Source organism: Seriola lalandi, unplaced genomic scaffold, assembly GCF_002814215.2.
Source record: "Seriola lalandi dorsalis isolate HSWRI2012SDOR001 ecotype SW California unplaced genomic scaffold, Sedor1 jcf7180002053982, whole genome shotgun sequence".
Taxonomy (NCBI): domain Eukaryota; kingdom Metazoa; phylum Chordata; class Actinopteri; order Carangiformes; family Carangidae; genus Seriola; species Seriola lalandi.
In genome coordinates, this window is record NW_019524535.1 from 202,256 (window position 1) to 215,182 (window position 12,927).

At 41.8% G+C, this 12,927-nt stretch overlaps 2 protein-coding genes across 3 annotated transcripts; one reads left to right on the plus strand and one right to left on the minus strand.

The window, feature by feature from the left end:
- Window positions 1-623: 623 nt before the first annotated feature.
- klhl28 (kelch like family member 28) lies at window positions 624-8,859 on the plus strand. The gene is made up of 6 exons (XM_023402726.2): window positions 624-762; window positions 1,654-1,914; window positions 2,006-2,643; window positions 2,752-3,195; window positions 4,860-5,068; window positions 5,215-8,859. The coding sequence occupies exons 2-6, from the start codon at window positions 1,654-1,656 to the stop codon at window positions 5,376-5,378; spliced, it is 1,716 nt and encodes a 571-aa protein (XP_023258494.1). The 5' UTR covers window positions 624-762; the 3' UTR covers window positions 5,379-8,859.
- A 74-nt stretch (window positions 8,860-8,933) lies between these two features.
- dorip1 (dopamine receptor interacting protein 1) lies at window positions 8,934-12,747 on the minus strand. 2 transcript variants are annotated; one of them, XM_023402727.2, is made up of 5 exons: window positions 12,476-12,747; window positions 11,665-12,189; window positions 11,084-11,173; window positions 10,862-10,996; window positions 8,934-10,090 (listed from the first exon to the last, which is right to left on the minus strand). In XM_023402727.2, the coding sequence occupies exons 1-5, from the start codon at window positions 12,559-12,561 to the stop codon at window positions 9,907-9,909; spliced, it is 1,020 nt and encodes a 339-aa protein (XP_023258495.1). In that variant the 5' UTR covers window positions 12,562-12,747; the 3' UTR covers window positions 8,934-9,906. The 2 variants fall into 2 exon arrangements, with proteins under 2 accessions (XP_023258495.1, XP_023258496.1); XM_023402728.2 differs by lacking the exon at window positions 10,862-10,996.
- Between the last annotated feature and the right edge of the window lie 180 nt (window positions 12,748-12,927).

A 12,927-nucleotide genomic window follows, 5' to 3' on the forward strand; every position in this document is an offset into this window, starting at 1 on the left:
TGGGTGCATCACCACTGTAACTCTATGGTTTTGTTTTTGTGTGTGTGTGTGTGTGTGTGTGTGTGCGCGCGTGTGTGTGTGTGTGAACACAACAAACAAAACAAAAACAAACAAAAACATAGAGTTAGAGTGGTAATGCTGTACTGCATCCATGTTGTTTCTATAAATAGTTATTATACATTTTACATTCAATTTATGCAACTTATTCTCAAAACGGCTGCAACAGTAAAATTGTGGTTACACATGAATGCATCAGTAATAATTAATGGCAGTCTACTTAAGTAATGCAGGACTTTTTATATTATATGTTTTATTCTATATTTTGAATTGTTTACAAATAAATTTGAGTTTTTACATTATTTTTTAAATAATAATATAAAATAATTTTCTTTAGGAACCATGTTTATAAGAGACAGACTCTAATGTTTGTGTGTTCTTTGTTATTATGAGAGCGGTCTCTGGGTTAATGTTTTTATTTCCTCACTTTATGCATTATAACACTTTTGGCTTCATGCTTGCGAAAATGAACACGGCTGTCCCTTGTAAACATTTGTGAATATCATTTTATTTTGAAAATAGCGGAAGTGGGTGTGCTGCTGTGATAGCTGGTATAAGAGCTCATCGGTAGCTTTGAGGCTAGGTTGGCAGTAGGTTGTTTTGCTGATAGCCGCCCGGGGTCCCCACTCGCCGCCGCTGAACTCCGCCACTGCAAAATCTGTCATTAACGTTACAGCGGCACACGAGACGGACTATAGGTTACAGGTTTGTTCTCTTTGATTTGACGTAATGAAAATGTTATCTGGCAGCTAGCTATAACGTCACGTTTCGTATCTGTCAGCCATGTTACTGTATATCAATCAATGATGCAGCTAGCCACAGTAACCGTGTTTATTTTTAGCAGCTAACCTGCGCTGACTGCAGTGCAATGAAACAGAGATATTGGCACTGTGTATTTGCCGGAGTCCAAAATTGTTTACAATACGATGGTGAAATGAATGTTGATGTTAATATACATATGATATCCGTGGAAATGTGTGTCTGCAAAAACAAGCTTTTGGTGGGTTTGAAAGTGTGTTAGCGTACTAGCTGTCTGCTGATGCGAAGCTAAGAGGTTTGCTAGCGAGTTTTGATCTGGCCATGTTCGTACAGAAATCAAGCCAAGGCCCTAGTCAACAAACTATCATTTAACGTTATCGTTACTAGATGTCATGAAGCATGAATGCACAACAGCATTTAGGCGGTTGTCTTGGAGTTAACCTGAAATATGTATGCTTTCTAGCCAGTACGGTTGGTTAACTTTAAGCAGTCTTAGCATTGGATTAAAAGATCATGCTTCTTCAGCTTGCCTCGCAGAAGACCGCTAACAGAACGCGTCGTAATGACTGCTGTATTACTTCAAAACATCCCAGTATGCATCATACTGTTCAGGCATGTTTCCGACGCGTGCTGTAATTACGTCATGTTGCACAGGCCTATGTGTACTTGCCTTTTGGGCTTGTAGTCTGATGGACAAGATGACATCTGGTTAATTTCTAGGATTTACAGTATCACCATTGGTTGTTAGTCACATGTCAGTTAATCAAAGGATAACACTGAATCAGTACACTTTGCACTATGTCAACATTGCACTGATGTGTGGATTTCTGCTCTCAGATGGACCAGCAGGACCAGTCCTATATGTTTGCCAGTCTGACACGGCCTCACTCAGAGCAGCTGCTGCAAGGCCTCCAGCTCTTGCGGCAGGATCACGAACTATGTGACATTGTCCTACGTGTGGGTGATGCCAAGATCCATGCCCACAAAGTAGTGCTGGCCAGCATCAGTCCTTACTTCAAGGCCATGTTCACGGGTAACCTGTCAGAAAAGGAGACCTCTGAGGTGGAATTCCAGTGCATCGATGAGACTGCCTTGCAGGTATGCTTGGAGCCAGCAGCCAGTAACTGCACTAATTTAACTGCTGAAATGTGTTTTTTGTTTATGTGACGCATTTTTCTTTCTCTTCCAGGCCATCGTTGAGTATGCCTACACTGGCACAGTGTTTATCTCCCAGGAAACAGTCGAATCTCTGCTACCAGCTGCCAACTTACTCCAGGTTAAGCTAGTACTTAAGGAGTGCTGCTCCTTCTTAGAGAGTCAGCTGGATGCTGGGAACTGTATAGGCATCTCCCGTTTTGCAGAGACATATGGCTGCCATGATCTGTGTCTGGCTGCAACCAAGTTCATCTGTGAGAACTTTGAGGAAGTTTGTCAGACAGAGGAGTTTTTTGAACTGACAAGGGCTGAGCTGGATGAAATTGTGTCCAATGATTGCCTTAAGGTGGTCACAGAGGAGACTGTATTTTACGCCCTGGAATCGTGGATCAAATATGATGTAACTGAGAGACAGCAGCATCTGGCTCAGCTGCTGCACTGTGTTCGCCTTCCACTCCTCAGCGTCAAATTCCTCACTCGCCTATATGAAGCCAACCACCTTATACGAGATGACCATGCATGCAAGCACCTGCTCAATGAAGCCCTCAAATATCATTTTATGCCTGAGCACCGACTTTCCTATCAGACTGTGTTGTCGGCACGGCCCAGGTGTGCTCCGAAGGTGCTGCTTGCAGTCGGAGGCAAGGCTGGACTGTTTGCCACTTTAGAAAGGTAATGATGACAATGCCTAGATAATAATTTTAAGCTGTATTATCTATGCCTTTTATGCCATTATGTTTTGTGTTTAATCATCGATTGATATCTGCCTTTCTCTTGCAGCATGGAGATGTATTTCCCTCAGACAGATTCGTGGATAGGACTAGCCCCTCTCAGTGTGCCACGTTATGAGTTTGGTGTAGCAGTGCTGGACCACAAGGTGTACGTGGTGGGAGGCATCGCCACACACATGAGACAGGGCATTAGCTATCGGAGACACGAGAGCACAGTGGAGAGCTGGGACCCTGAAAGCAACACCTGGTCCTCGGTGGAGCGTATGGCTGAGTGCCGCAGCACTCTAGGGGTGGTGGTCCTGGCTGGAGAGCTGTATGCCCTGGGAGGCTATGATGGCCAGTATTACCTCCAGTCAGTGGAGAAATATGTCCCCAAGTTGAAGGAGTGGCAGCCAGTGGCACCGATGACAAAGTCCCGCAGCTGCTTTGCCACAGCTGTGCTGGATGGCATGGTGTACGCTATTGGAGGCTATGGCCCAGCCCACATGAACAGGTAATAGCAATGAGAATGGTTGTATTTGTTGTTGTACCTGTTCACACACATGTTGCCTGCTAGTGGGTTTTTAGAAATATACAGTACACATGTTCTGTATAAGTTCTTCTAACAAATATTAGGAGTTAAATGAACTTGTATGAAAGTAGGAATTTGCAAAAACCTTTATGTATAAATTGTAGACAGCAAAATCTTGCATGCCCTGTAGAATTTTGACTGCAGTAAATTTAATGGGTAGGTTACATGAGGTTAAATCACTGTATGTTAAGTATATTGCCAAATAATTAACAACGCTGAAAACCATTCTCTCTGTAGCATCTCCGTTTCTTTCTATGTATGTTATGATGCATCTCTTTTCCTTCAAGTCTAACCTCTTCCACCGAATTTTCAAAACATGCAGCTAACCTTTCTTTGTTCCTACAGATGACATTTGACATCAGTAACATAAGGTTGTGGTGCTTTACAACACCTTTTTTAAAATAGCCTTTTGATCCCAGTAAAAAGCTTCTAGCCCTTTTAGACCTCCTAACCTGACTTTCTCTCTCAAGGTCTTGTTAGTTATTTAATAGAACTGACAATCAAGTGAAGGATGTCAAGTGTTGCTGAGAAAATGGCCAGGAACCTGTTAATGAATGAAGAGGATTCAGAGGAGAAGTGGTTGCTGAAGTTTCATTCAGAGGGTGCCTGACTGTTTGCTGCTAGTTAGACCTCTGTTGTTGCTGTGGATCTTTGGAGAGCAGTGTCTCTGTTGCTTGTTTCCTTGACTCCTGAAAACCCCTTAGGAGAATGCATTTGGACAAAGAATCTTTGGGGAGTATTTTTTTCTTCCCCCAGTGGCCTATATGTCCTTGCACACCGCAAAACAATCCCAGATTGGCAGTCAGGGTGTGTGTGTGTGTGAGTGTGTGGCTTGACATAAGTCTTAAATATTGCTAGTTTTATGTACTATAGTGCTGAATTAAATGTGCATGTAACACAGGATTCTGTGTACACAGAGTTTTATACATGTGTATATATATATATATCTGACAATTTTCTGAAGCATTCCACATGCTTTTATGTTTTCCAGACAGCTGTTGTTTCAGTATACTTTCAGTATTTGCTTGTAGAGACTAGAAACTTGACTGATAAGTAGTTGTTACAGCATTAAATCGGGGATCTGTTAAGGAATTGCAGGAAGCTGTGAAATATATCGGTTTACATTTGGACTGAATAACATTTAATTAGCAACAAATATCTTTACAGTTAAAGTTAATGGTTAACAGGTTAACAGTTTCTTATCTGATGGATGCAGGTTCATGACACATAATAATACTGGTATGCAAAGCACATACACTTAGTGTTAAAAAATTGAAACGTTATATGATTTAATGGCCTGTGTTTTTGCCATGTGGTAATGCAGCTGTGAGTGGGGACTGTTTGAAAACTCTTGTTGGTGTGTTCAAGGCACATTAAAGTCATGTACTGTACAGCTTGTCAGTCATAAGGTGTGCTGCCAGAAAAACTTCAGAATCACGCACTTCAAAAACAAGGGACATAAAACCAAAACTGCCTGCATGGCTTGCTACCGCTAGCTGTCAGTGATATTTGTTATTTGGGTGAACTGACCCTTTTTTTAAACCATGCACACTTTTTGTTAATGTTGCTGCGTCTGTTTTGCACAGCGTGGAGCGGTACGACCCCAGCAAGGATGCCTGGGAAATGGTAGCTCCCATGGCAGATAAGAGGATCAACTTTGGAGTGGGCGTCATGCTCGGCTTCATATTTGTGGTGGGTGGACACAATGGAGTGTCGCACCTGTCCAGCATTGAGAGGTATGATCCGCACCAGAATCAGTGGACAGCCTGTCGGCCAATGAACGAACCACGCACAGGTGAGTTTATGTCGTACTTGTAAAATTTGTAATTTAATCAAACCCCCTCTTTGTAGGATACATTGTAGATCATTTTTGAACCTATTGTGATTATTGCATCCAGAAAATGGCGAGTGATGCCTGTGACTGACGTCATTATCTTGCAGGTGTGGGCTCTGCCATCGTGGACAACTACCTCTATGTGGTGGGAGGTCACTCTGGTTCGTCCTACCTGAACACTGTCCAACGCTATGACCCCATCTCAGACAGCTGGTTGGACTCGAGCGGCATGATGTACTGCCGTTGTAACTTTGGTCTGACTGCCCTTTGACCCATGGCCCAGCCAGCTAGGACCCAATAAGAGAACTTAGACACAAAGACTTTTCTTTTTTGTTGTCTCCTCCTCCTTCCCCACATTCATCCTCCAGGTGCAGAGGAGCGCTGCACACCAATGGGAACACCAGAGGAGAGAGAGCCTGCTGGGTGGATGGATGTGCCGGGTTAGCTGGCTGGCTAGAGGGGGATTACAGACATGGCTGCAGAGATGAAGAGTTACAAAGTTGTGCGGAGAAGAAAGGAAGATGATTGGACGTCTGTTGTCACGGGCACAAGGAGACGACCGCTCTACTGCTGCTGGACCACAATGAGGACTCTGAGCCATTTCCCAGAGGATTGTGGGAGAAATCTTGTCACTTTTATTTCAAAACTCTCTGTTATGTTAGCAGACATTTGTTTTGTTTTCTTTCATGCCATTAATTATGTTTAACACTTAAATCTTTTTTTAATTTCCTTGCTGCAACCGGAACCATGTGTTCAAAATTTTGTAGAACACCGCAGTTTGCTTGTGTATTTGTATGAATATGTGGTTGTTGGCCATGTAGTGTGTATGTCTGTGTGTATGCTCAAGGGGTACGTGCATGTCAGATAGGATTGTTTGTTTTGTTACGTGTTTGCGTGCAGAACTGATGCTCGGGCTCGGCGACACAGGAGTTCTGCATCAAAATCAGTGCTTCACAAAACAGAGAAAAGTTGGAATCTTTATATTTTCTCAAAAAGGGCTGCCTTTTTCTCTCTTGTAAATGGTCTAAATGAAATATATAGATATGAATATATCCTCTAGTGCATTGCCTGTAAATGTTTTTTCTGCACTGGGTCACTAGTGTGTGAGCGAATGTGTGTAGTTCAATTCCAAGGGTCAATGTAGAGATGAATGATGAATTCTCTTGAGAGCGTTTGCCACTAGTCTCTGCTTCATCCTTGGAGCCATTTAAAAAATCGCAATGTTCTAGCTTCTGTTACATCTTCCTAAGGTCAGGTCATGCACTTGCTACTCTTCACAATAGTTGAAATCGACCTTGGCCCTCTTTTCACCCTTTGGTCTGTACACAATACCAACTGGTGCTATATTTAGGATTCAGGATTCAGCTGTTTGTCTGTGTTGCCTCACACATTTAGGTCAACCTCTGTTCGGCCTCTGCTACATTACTACGTTAGATGGTTCATCATTTGATTTATGTGCATTTAGATGTGTAAAATCTAAGTTGCCCCCAACCATGCAATAAAACATAAAGTATTACTGAAAGGGAAGCCTGTGGTTGGACAACCACAAACTTCTGTCCTCATAATTTCCTAAAACTCTAAAAAACGATTGGCACTATGTTTGATTTTTTTTTTTTTTTTTAGTATTTAAGATAAGGTTCACGTTTCTTTTACTTCACAACGTCCCTGGTGCAGGATATGAGCATGCTTTGCCGTTGTCTCAGTGCCTGTTTTCCAGTACAACAACAGTACACTCTCTTAACTACGAACAAGACTCTTCTGCCTATGATTGCGTCTGACACCTGGTCTTTGCGCTCGCCAACCCGCCACCAAACGTGATCCTCATGTGGCCAAGGTCTCGCTTGCAAATTCCGGTTTGAAGTAATTTGTTCACAGCTTCATGTAAAGTGCCAACACATGGACCTTTTTTTTTTTTTCCCCTTCGTCCCACCCGTAACACTAGAAACTCTGTCCCTCGTGTGCCACAATTGAAACACTTTCTTCTCGTCCTTATTGCTAATGTATTAGCATTATATTCTTCCATACTGTCATATGGAGGTGGATGATAAAGCACCAAGGGCTGTACTAGCCAACTCAGGCCAAGTTGTCAACTGTCACCAGTCCTGTGTCCTGGGAGAGAAACCAGACTAGCAGACTCTGAGTGCTCCCCTGGGTGTGTTTGACCCCAGGCTGGCTGAGGGTGACACTCTGTGCAGACTTGGGCTCGACTGACAGACAGGTCAAGCAATGCACAGCAATAGAGGGGGCACTAAACTAGGAGAAGGCTAGGTGCGGTGTGTCTTGTTGAGTCACTGTTCATGTTCAAGTCTAGTTTGAGTTGCTTTGTGCACTGTTGTTTGCACAGACGTGGAAACTTTAACCAAGCTCTGCATTGCACTTACCAAACTATTTGATACATTGTGTAATTTGTACATATGTTTTAATTTAGGCTAATGGCATTTAGGTAATGCAATAAGACTTCTGTTCCCTGTGTGTAAGAATTATGTTTTGTGTTTGTGTCTTTAAAAAGCCAAGGCATTTCATATTGCTGTAACAGAACCCCACATGGCATGTCTCTTGATTCACGCTGTTGGCTGGTAATGTGGATGTCTAATGAAACATCAAATGGTACCACTGACTTTGCCTCATCCTACCAGACATCTTGTGTTGTCATTTTTGTTGTGCATGCGGGTTCATTTTTTCAAGGCATATATTTATCTAGGCAGATTCTATTAGATGGCTCACAATTTTATTTGTTAGTGGCCAAATTGATTTGTACACCTTTTTAAAACAAATTCTGACGCTTTTCACCACATAGAAGTCTTGTAAACACTAGACAGGACGTGCTCTTCCACTTTGCTCTTGTACTCTAAACCTGATGTGTTAGATGAGAACTTTAATGACATTTGCCTTGCATCTGGGTCAGGGTGTCACTGGTGAAACTTTTAGTTTGTTGCCGATTGTTTGCATCGCCATATAGAGTACTTTCCTTTGGATTTCTGGTTTGTTCTGAAAGGGTAACACATAAGCAACCCAATCTGTATTCCTGCAAATGTAATTTTATTTTAGAAAGATGTGAATGAGTTTTTTTTTGTATTTATAATTTGTACTGTTTTGTTTCTGTAACCTGATTTCTGTTTTCTGTCTATTGTAATAGATTTTGTTAAGTCACTTTACCATAGCCACAGCACAAATCACGCAGGCGTAATTATGTGCTGCCGCCATGATTCATCTAGTATCAATGTCATTTATAATGTCATGATTTCTGAGGTGTATACTAACTACTTCTTTCTTTACTGAGTTTTGGCGAGAGGCTGATGAAAATCTGCAAACGTGAATCTGCAAAAGGAAGGGATGTTAACATTGAGTTTGTACGCGTTTTTATTATGGCCTAACCAATGTCATGCTTTTGCCACCACTCTCACCAAAGTGCTTGTTCAAAGAGAGCAGATGGACGACTAACACCTGGTCTGCAATGGCCTGCCACTCTAATGTTTGTGTCTGAAAGAAAAATCCTTTGAAACTGATGTCAATGTTAGCCAAATGACCACTCTGCTTCTTTTACATTTCCCATCGTGTGTCTGGAGTAAGGTGATGATCTTGAATTTTATATCCTGTGGATTAATACTGGAAGTACAAGATAACCTTAGGTGTAGAAACAGTAGCTTTTCACATTTGATCATGTTTTGATTGAAGACATTTTACATACATTTTAGTCTGTTTGTGTGGTGCAGTTGTACCCAGTTTAAAATAAATGCCTGCCTTAAAAGGTAGTCTGCTTTTATGTGGCTCTTGTTATATCCACCCATGCTATTCATACATGCAACAAAATAAATCAATACACGTGTATGCCAAAAATATTTGTATTTGCATTTTAAAGACTGTGGCTGCATATAAAAACAGCCATCAAAAACTAACTTTGATTAAGGATTTATGCTCAACAGGATTCACATATACAAACTTTCCTTGGCAGAGGCACTGTGTGATACCAGTAAATCTTTGAAAATTACAAAGTAAGATAACATGAAAATGTACTTATTTTCTGTGTTGGAGACTGCAGTGTGTGAAGAGCTAGTGTTAAAATGCTTGAATTCAATTCATCAGTATGAACATGTTGCCAGCTTAGTGGCCTGGAAGCCAAACAGGTAATATTTAAATCCTCAACATTTATATGATTTAAGAAATTTGTATTTTAACATTCACTCATTTGAACATGGTAAGAAAAAAACAAGTTGACCTGACATGTTTGGTTCCTCCCCCTCTACCCTCACACAACAATGTACATAGAAAAAAAGCACCAATTCAATTTTAGGAAAGGGCTGATATGCATAAATGTAAAGTTAAATGGATACAGTCAATGTCATCGGAAAATGCACCCTCAAAGTGTAATCCATCTAACAACCATGCCATTTTTAAATCATATCAGTCTCCTCTGTGTGGAAGGTAATGCATACTGTGTGCATTATTCACAGATATGATCATTTATGCATATCAACCCAGAACTATTATAGTCCATTATATTCTTGGATTCCAAGCATGCCTAAAAATAAGTCATTTTCATTTTGCACAGTAAGCTTTCTGCGAGTATTCGGGTGACATGGAGCATGTGTCATTCAGCACCCGCACAGCAAACAGGAAGTAAATGCTGACAGGAATTCATAAAAAATTTGAGTAATGTGATAAGTAGAGGAACATAGTTGCAGTAATGTAATGCTATCCATGGGGTCATGGCAACACAATCAGAGGCAGGGCGGATGAATGCTTTCAATCTTGTGCTTCGTGCGACTCCTGCTCATCATCTGTATGTCCACTTGATGAGTTCACTTGTCGGAGGCGCGGATGTAGACCAGAGAGGACAGCAGCAGGAGCTCTGGTGGCTTGTGTAACAGGATCAGATTGTCGCTCCTCAACCCGTCATAGTGCATCCAGCAGCCGTCTATCTGGAAGGCTGCAGAGTAGTGATGCTCCTCCTTGTTGAAGAGTGTGGCGCCCTCTAGTAAATACCTGCGAAGAAAAGAGTTCTTGTCATTATTCTGGCCAGGAAGTAATCCAGAGTGGTGGGAGTAAACAATGTTTTTTTTTCTCTTTGGTCCAGGGACAAAGGTGTATCAGAGCTTAGATAAATAAATAAAAATACATAAAAAACATTAAATTGAAAGATGGGGATTTAATGACAGCTATTTGTCATTGAGTGCTGGGTCCTAGAATCTTACATAAATTTTTTTTTTTTTTTTTTTTTTTTTTTTTTTTTTTTTTTTTTAAATATTGTGTCTTTCAACTGATTAATATTTCTAAAATTAGCTTTGTTTTCCTTTACTGATATAGAGAAAGTCATCCTGCCTTCATCTTGTATTGCTTAGACTCCACACAGTTTTGTCTCCCTTGTTTCCTTTGTTGGCTGTTTATGACTTTTCATATCCTACTGATCATGTTGGATGATTATATTTATGCTCTCAAGTACATAGGAACCCCATCATAGCTGTACTTTGATGTAGATGAAAACCATGCAGCAGGGCTATTAGACTTACTAACACTAAAATATTTTCCTTTGATCTAATTTAATGACCATCTACTATTGTTGTTTACCTCCCTCTTATGACTCTTAAATTGTTTTTATATCTCTTCCTAAATACTGGAGACATGCCTCTGTGCCAAAGCTGTAATCCTGCAGGTAAGTGGAATGGAAATCCATATGATAGTGGCTTGCACCACAGTGTGGCCAAAACATGCTACTGTGCATTGAGCCAGTGGAAACACACTGTGTAAGTTTTATACCGATGCTGACAGAGAGCCAGGTGGTAAGGAACGTAGGACAGCTCCTCTGACTTCCACTGCTGCATGTTGAGAATGACAAAAGGTGGTGGTCCATGGCAGAAGACCCTCTGAGAGAACTCCCTCAGACCATCACACCTGTCACAAAAGATAATCAATTTGCCAAGGAAGTGGAATAAGACTGGACTGAATTAGAGGATGAGGAACATCTTCCCTATGTCTCACCCCAGTTCTGAGCAGAGTAGGAGCTTGGGGCAGAAGAACTCGTCCACAGCCGACTGAATAGGGTCTCTGTGAGGCAGCTCATGAGGAGGGCTGCAGGAACAATGTGAGAGTGAAATTGTAGTAAATGAAAATTGTGTTAACCATCAATCAACACTCCGTTAATTAGGATTTCACCTAATTTGTGATAGGAAAAATGGAGAGAAAGGAAAAATACCTCTTTCAAACACAATTAAAGGTAGGTAAAGCAGCAATGCATGCACCCAGGTGGAGAATATGAAAGTTTAGTATGTCAGTGGGTGAAAATGAAACACTCTCAAAAGGTTGACAGACCTGAACTATACTGTATGCAGTAATATTTGTAGTCGTAGTATTTACAACAGTGACAGGGGACAGGCTGAGCTCTATTTGAGGATTATTTGATATTTTGCACAATTGATACAGAAGAAAACTGAAATATACTAGAAAATACAGCAGATGGTGACTCAGAATCTTTGCTAATGTTGAGAGAATGAAAACAGGGAAAAGTTGCCTTAAGTTCATTTTGTAGCATCAGGATATTATACTGCCTGTGTGCAGTATACCTGATGTTGATTGTGATCTTGATGAATTCCTGGAAGCGGGCTGGACAGCTCCAGTTGGTGCACAGGCTCTCCTGCATGGTGGACATGAGGTTCTCCAGGTTCTCAGTGAAGTTCTCATGCTCATTACCAAACAGGTCAATCTCCAGGGCAGCCTGGTGGATCTCTGAGCGGTACTGTCTTTTGGACATCCTGTCCCAGATCCACAGCATCTTCACTGTGGTGTAATCACAGGAGTCCATCAGGTAGAGGAAATACTCCACAAACTGCTTGCCCAGGCAGACGGCCACCTCCCTGGGAAACCCCTGGTTGTCCCGCAGGATCACATACAGGATCATGAGGAAGCCATCAATAGTACAGGTGTTTTTTAAGTTGATTTTGACGTATAGGGGGGTGCATGATATGGCCTTCCGCCCTGCCTTAATGGTAAAGACGCCACCCCACGGGAGCACAGGCCTCCAGAAGGAGCGGTCCTCTTCGTCATTGTTGTTGATGGAGGCACGGATTTCCTCAAACAGTGTCTTAGACCTAAAGAAACGTTATGCATGTGAATTAGCGGAAGATTACACAGAGGGGGTTTGAACGTGGGTGAGGTTTAGTTCGTAGGACCGATGGATGTGTGCACAGAACCTTCTGAAGGACGGCAGTTTTGGTAATAAGGTAAACACACACTATGCACATAGCTACACGTAACGTTGAGTTAGCTTACAGTAACAAAACAAGCCACGCAGTAATGAGTTCAGGCATCCTCCAGGGAAGAGACACAGCCCAAAAGCCCGCTAGTTTAACAAATAAGCAGCAGCTATCAACTTACCTTTCGAAGTGGAGATTGTTCTCAGTGTTTGAAATTCGCGTTTGGAAGTCTTCGGTGTCGTTCAAAACACAGAATCTACTCTCCATAGCTCTCCGTATTTCTTCATGTCTTGCATCGCACTAAAAGCCAGATAAGTGGGGATAATATTTTCTAGCACTTTCTGATGAATGTCTTGAAGATGACACCTTCGCATGGATCCAAACAACGTCAAGTTGGGCCCATATAAACACTGCTGTGGTTTTTCTTTTTGACGGATAATCAAAGGGGTGTGTAAATATCGTGCTGCCCTCTGCTGATTCTTGGCGTAATTACGTCCCATCGCGTCCCGCCCATTCTTCTACCCCTGTGTGGGTGGTGTAGCAGATCCGGGAATGCTATTGGTCAACGGCTTCTTCTAGTGTTTTAAAAAACATATATGATTGGCTCCCAGACTTGATCGTGTGCAGATAGAC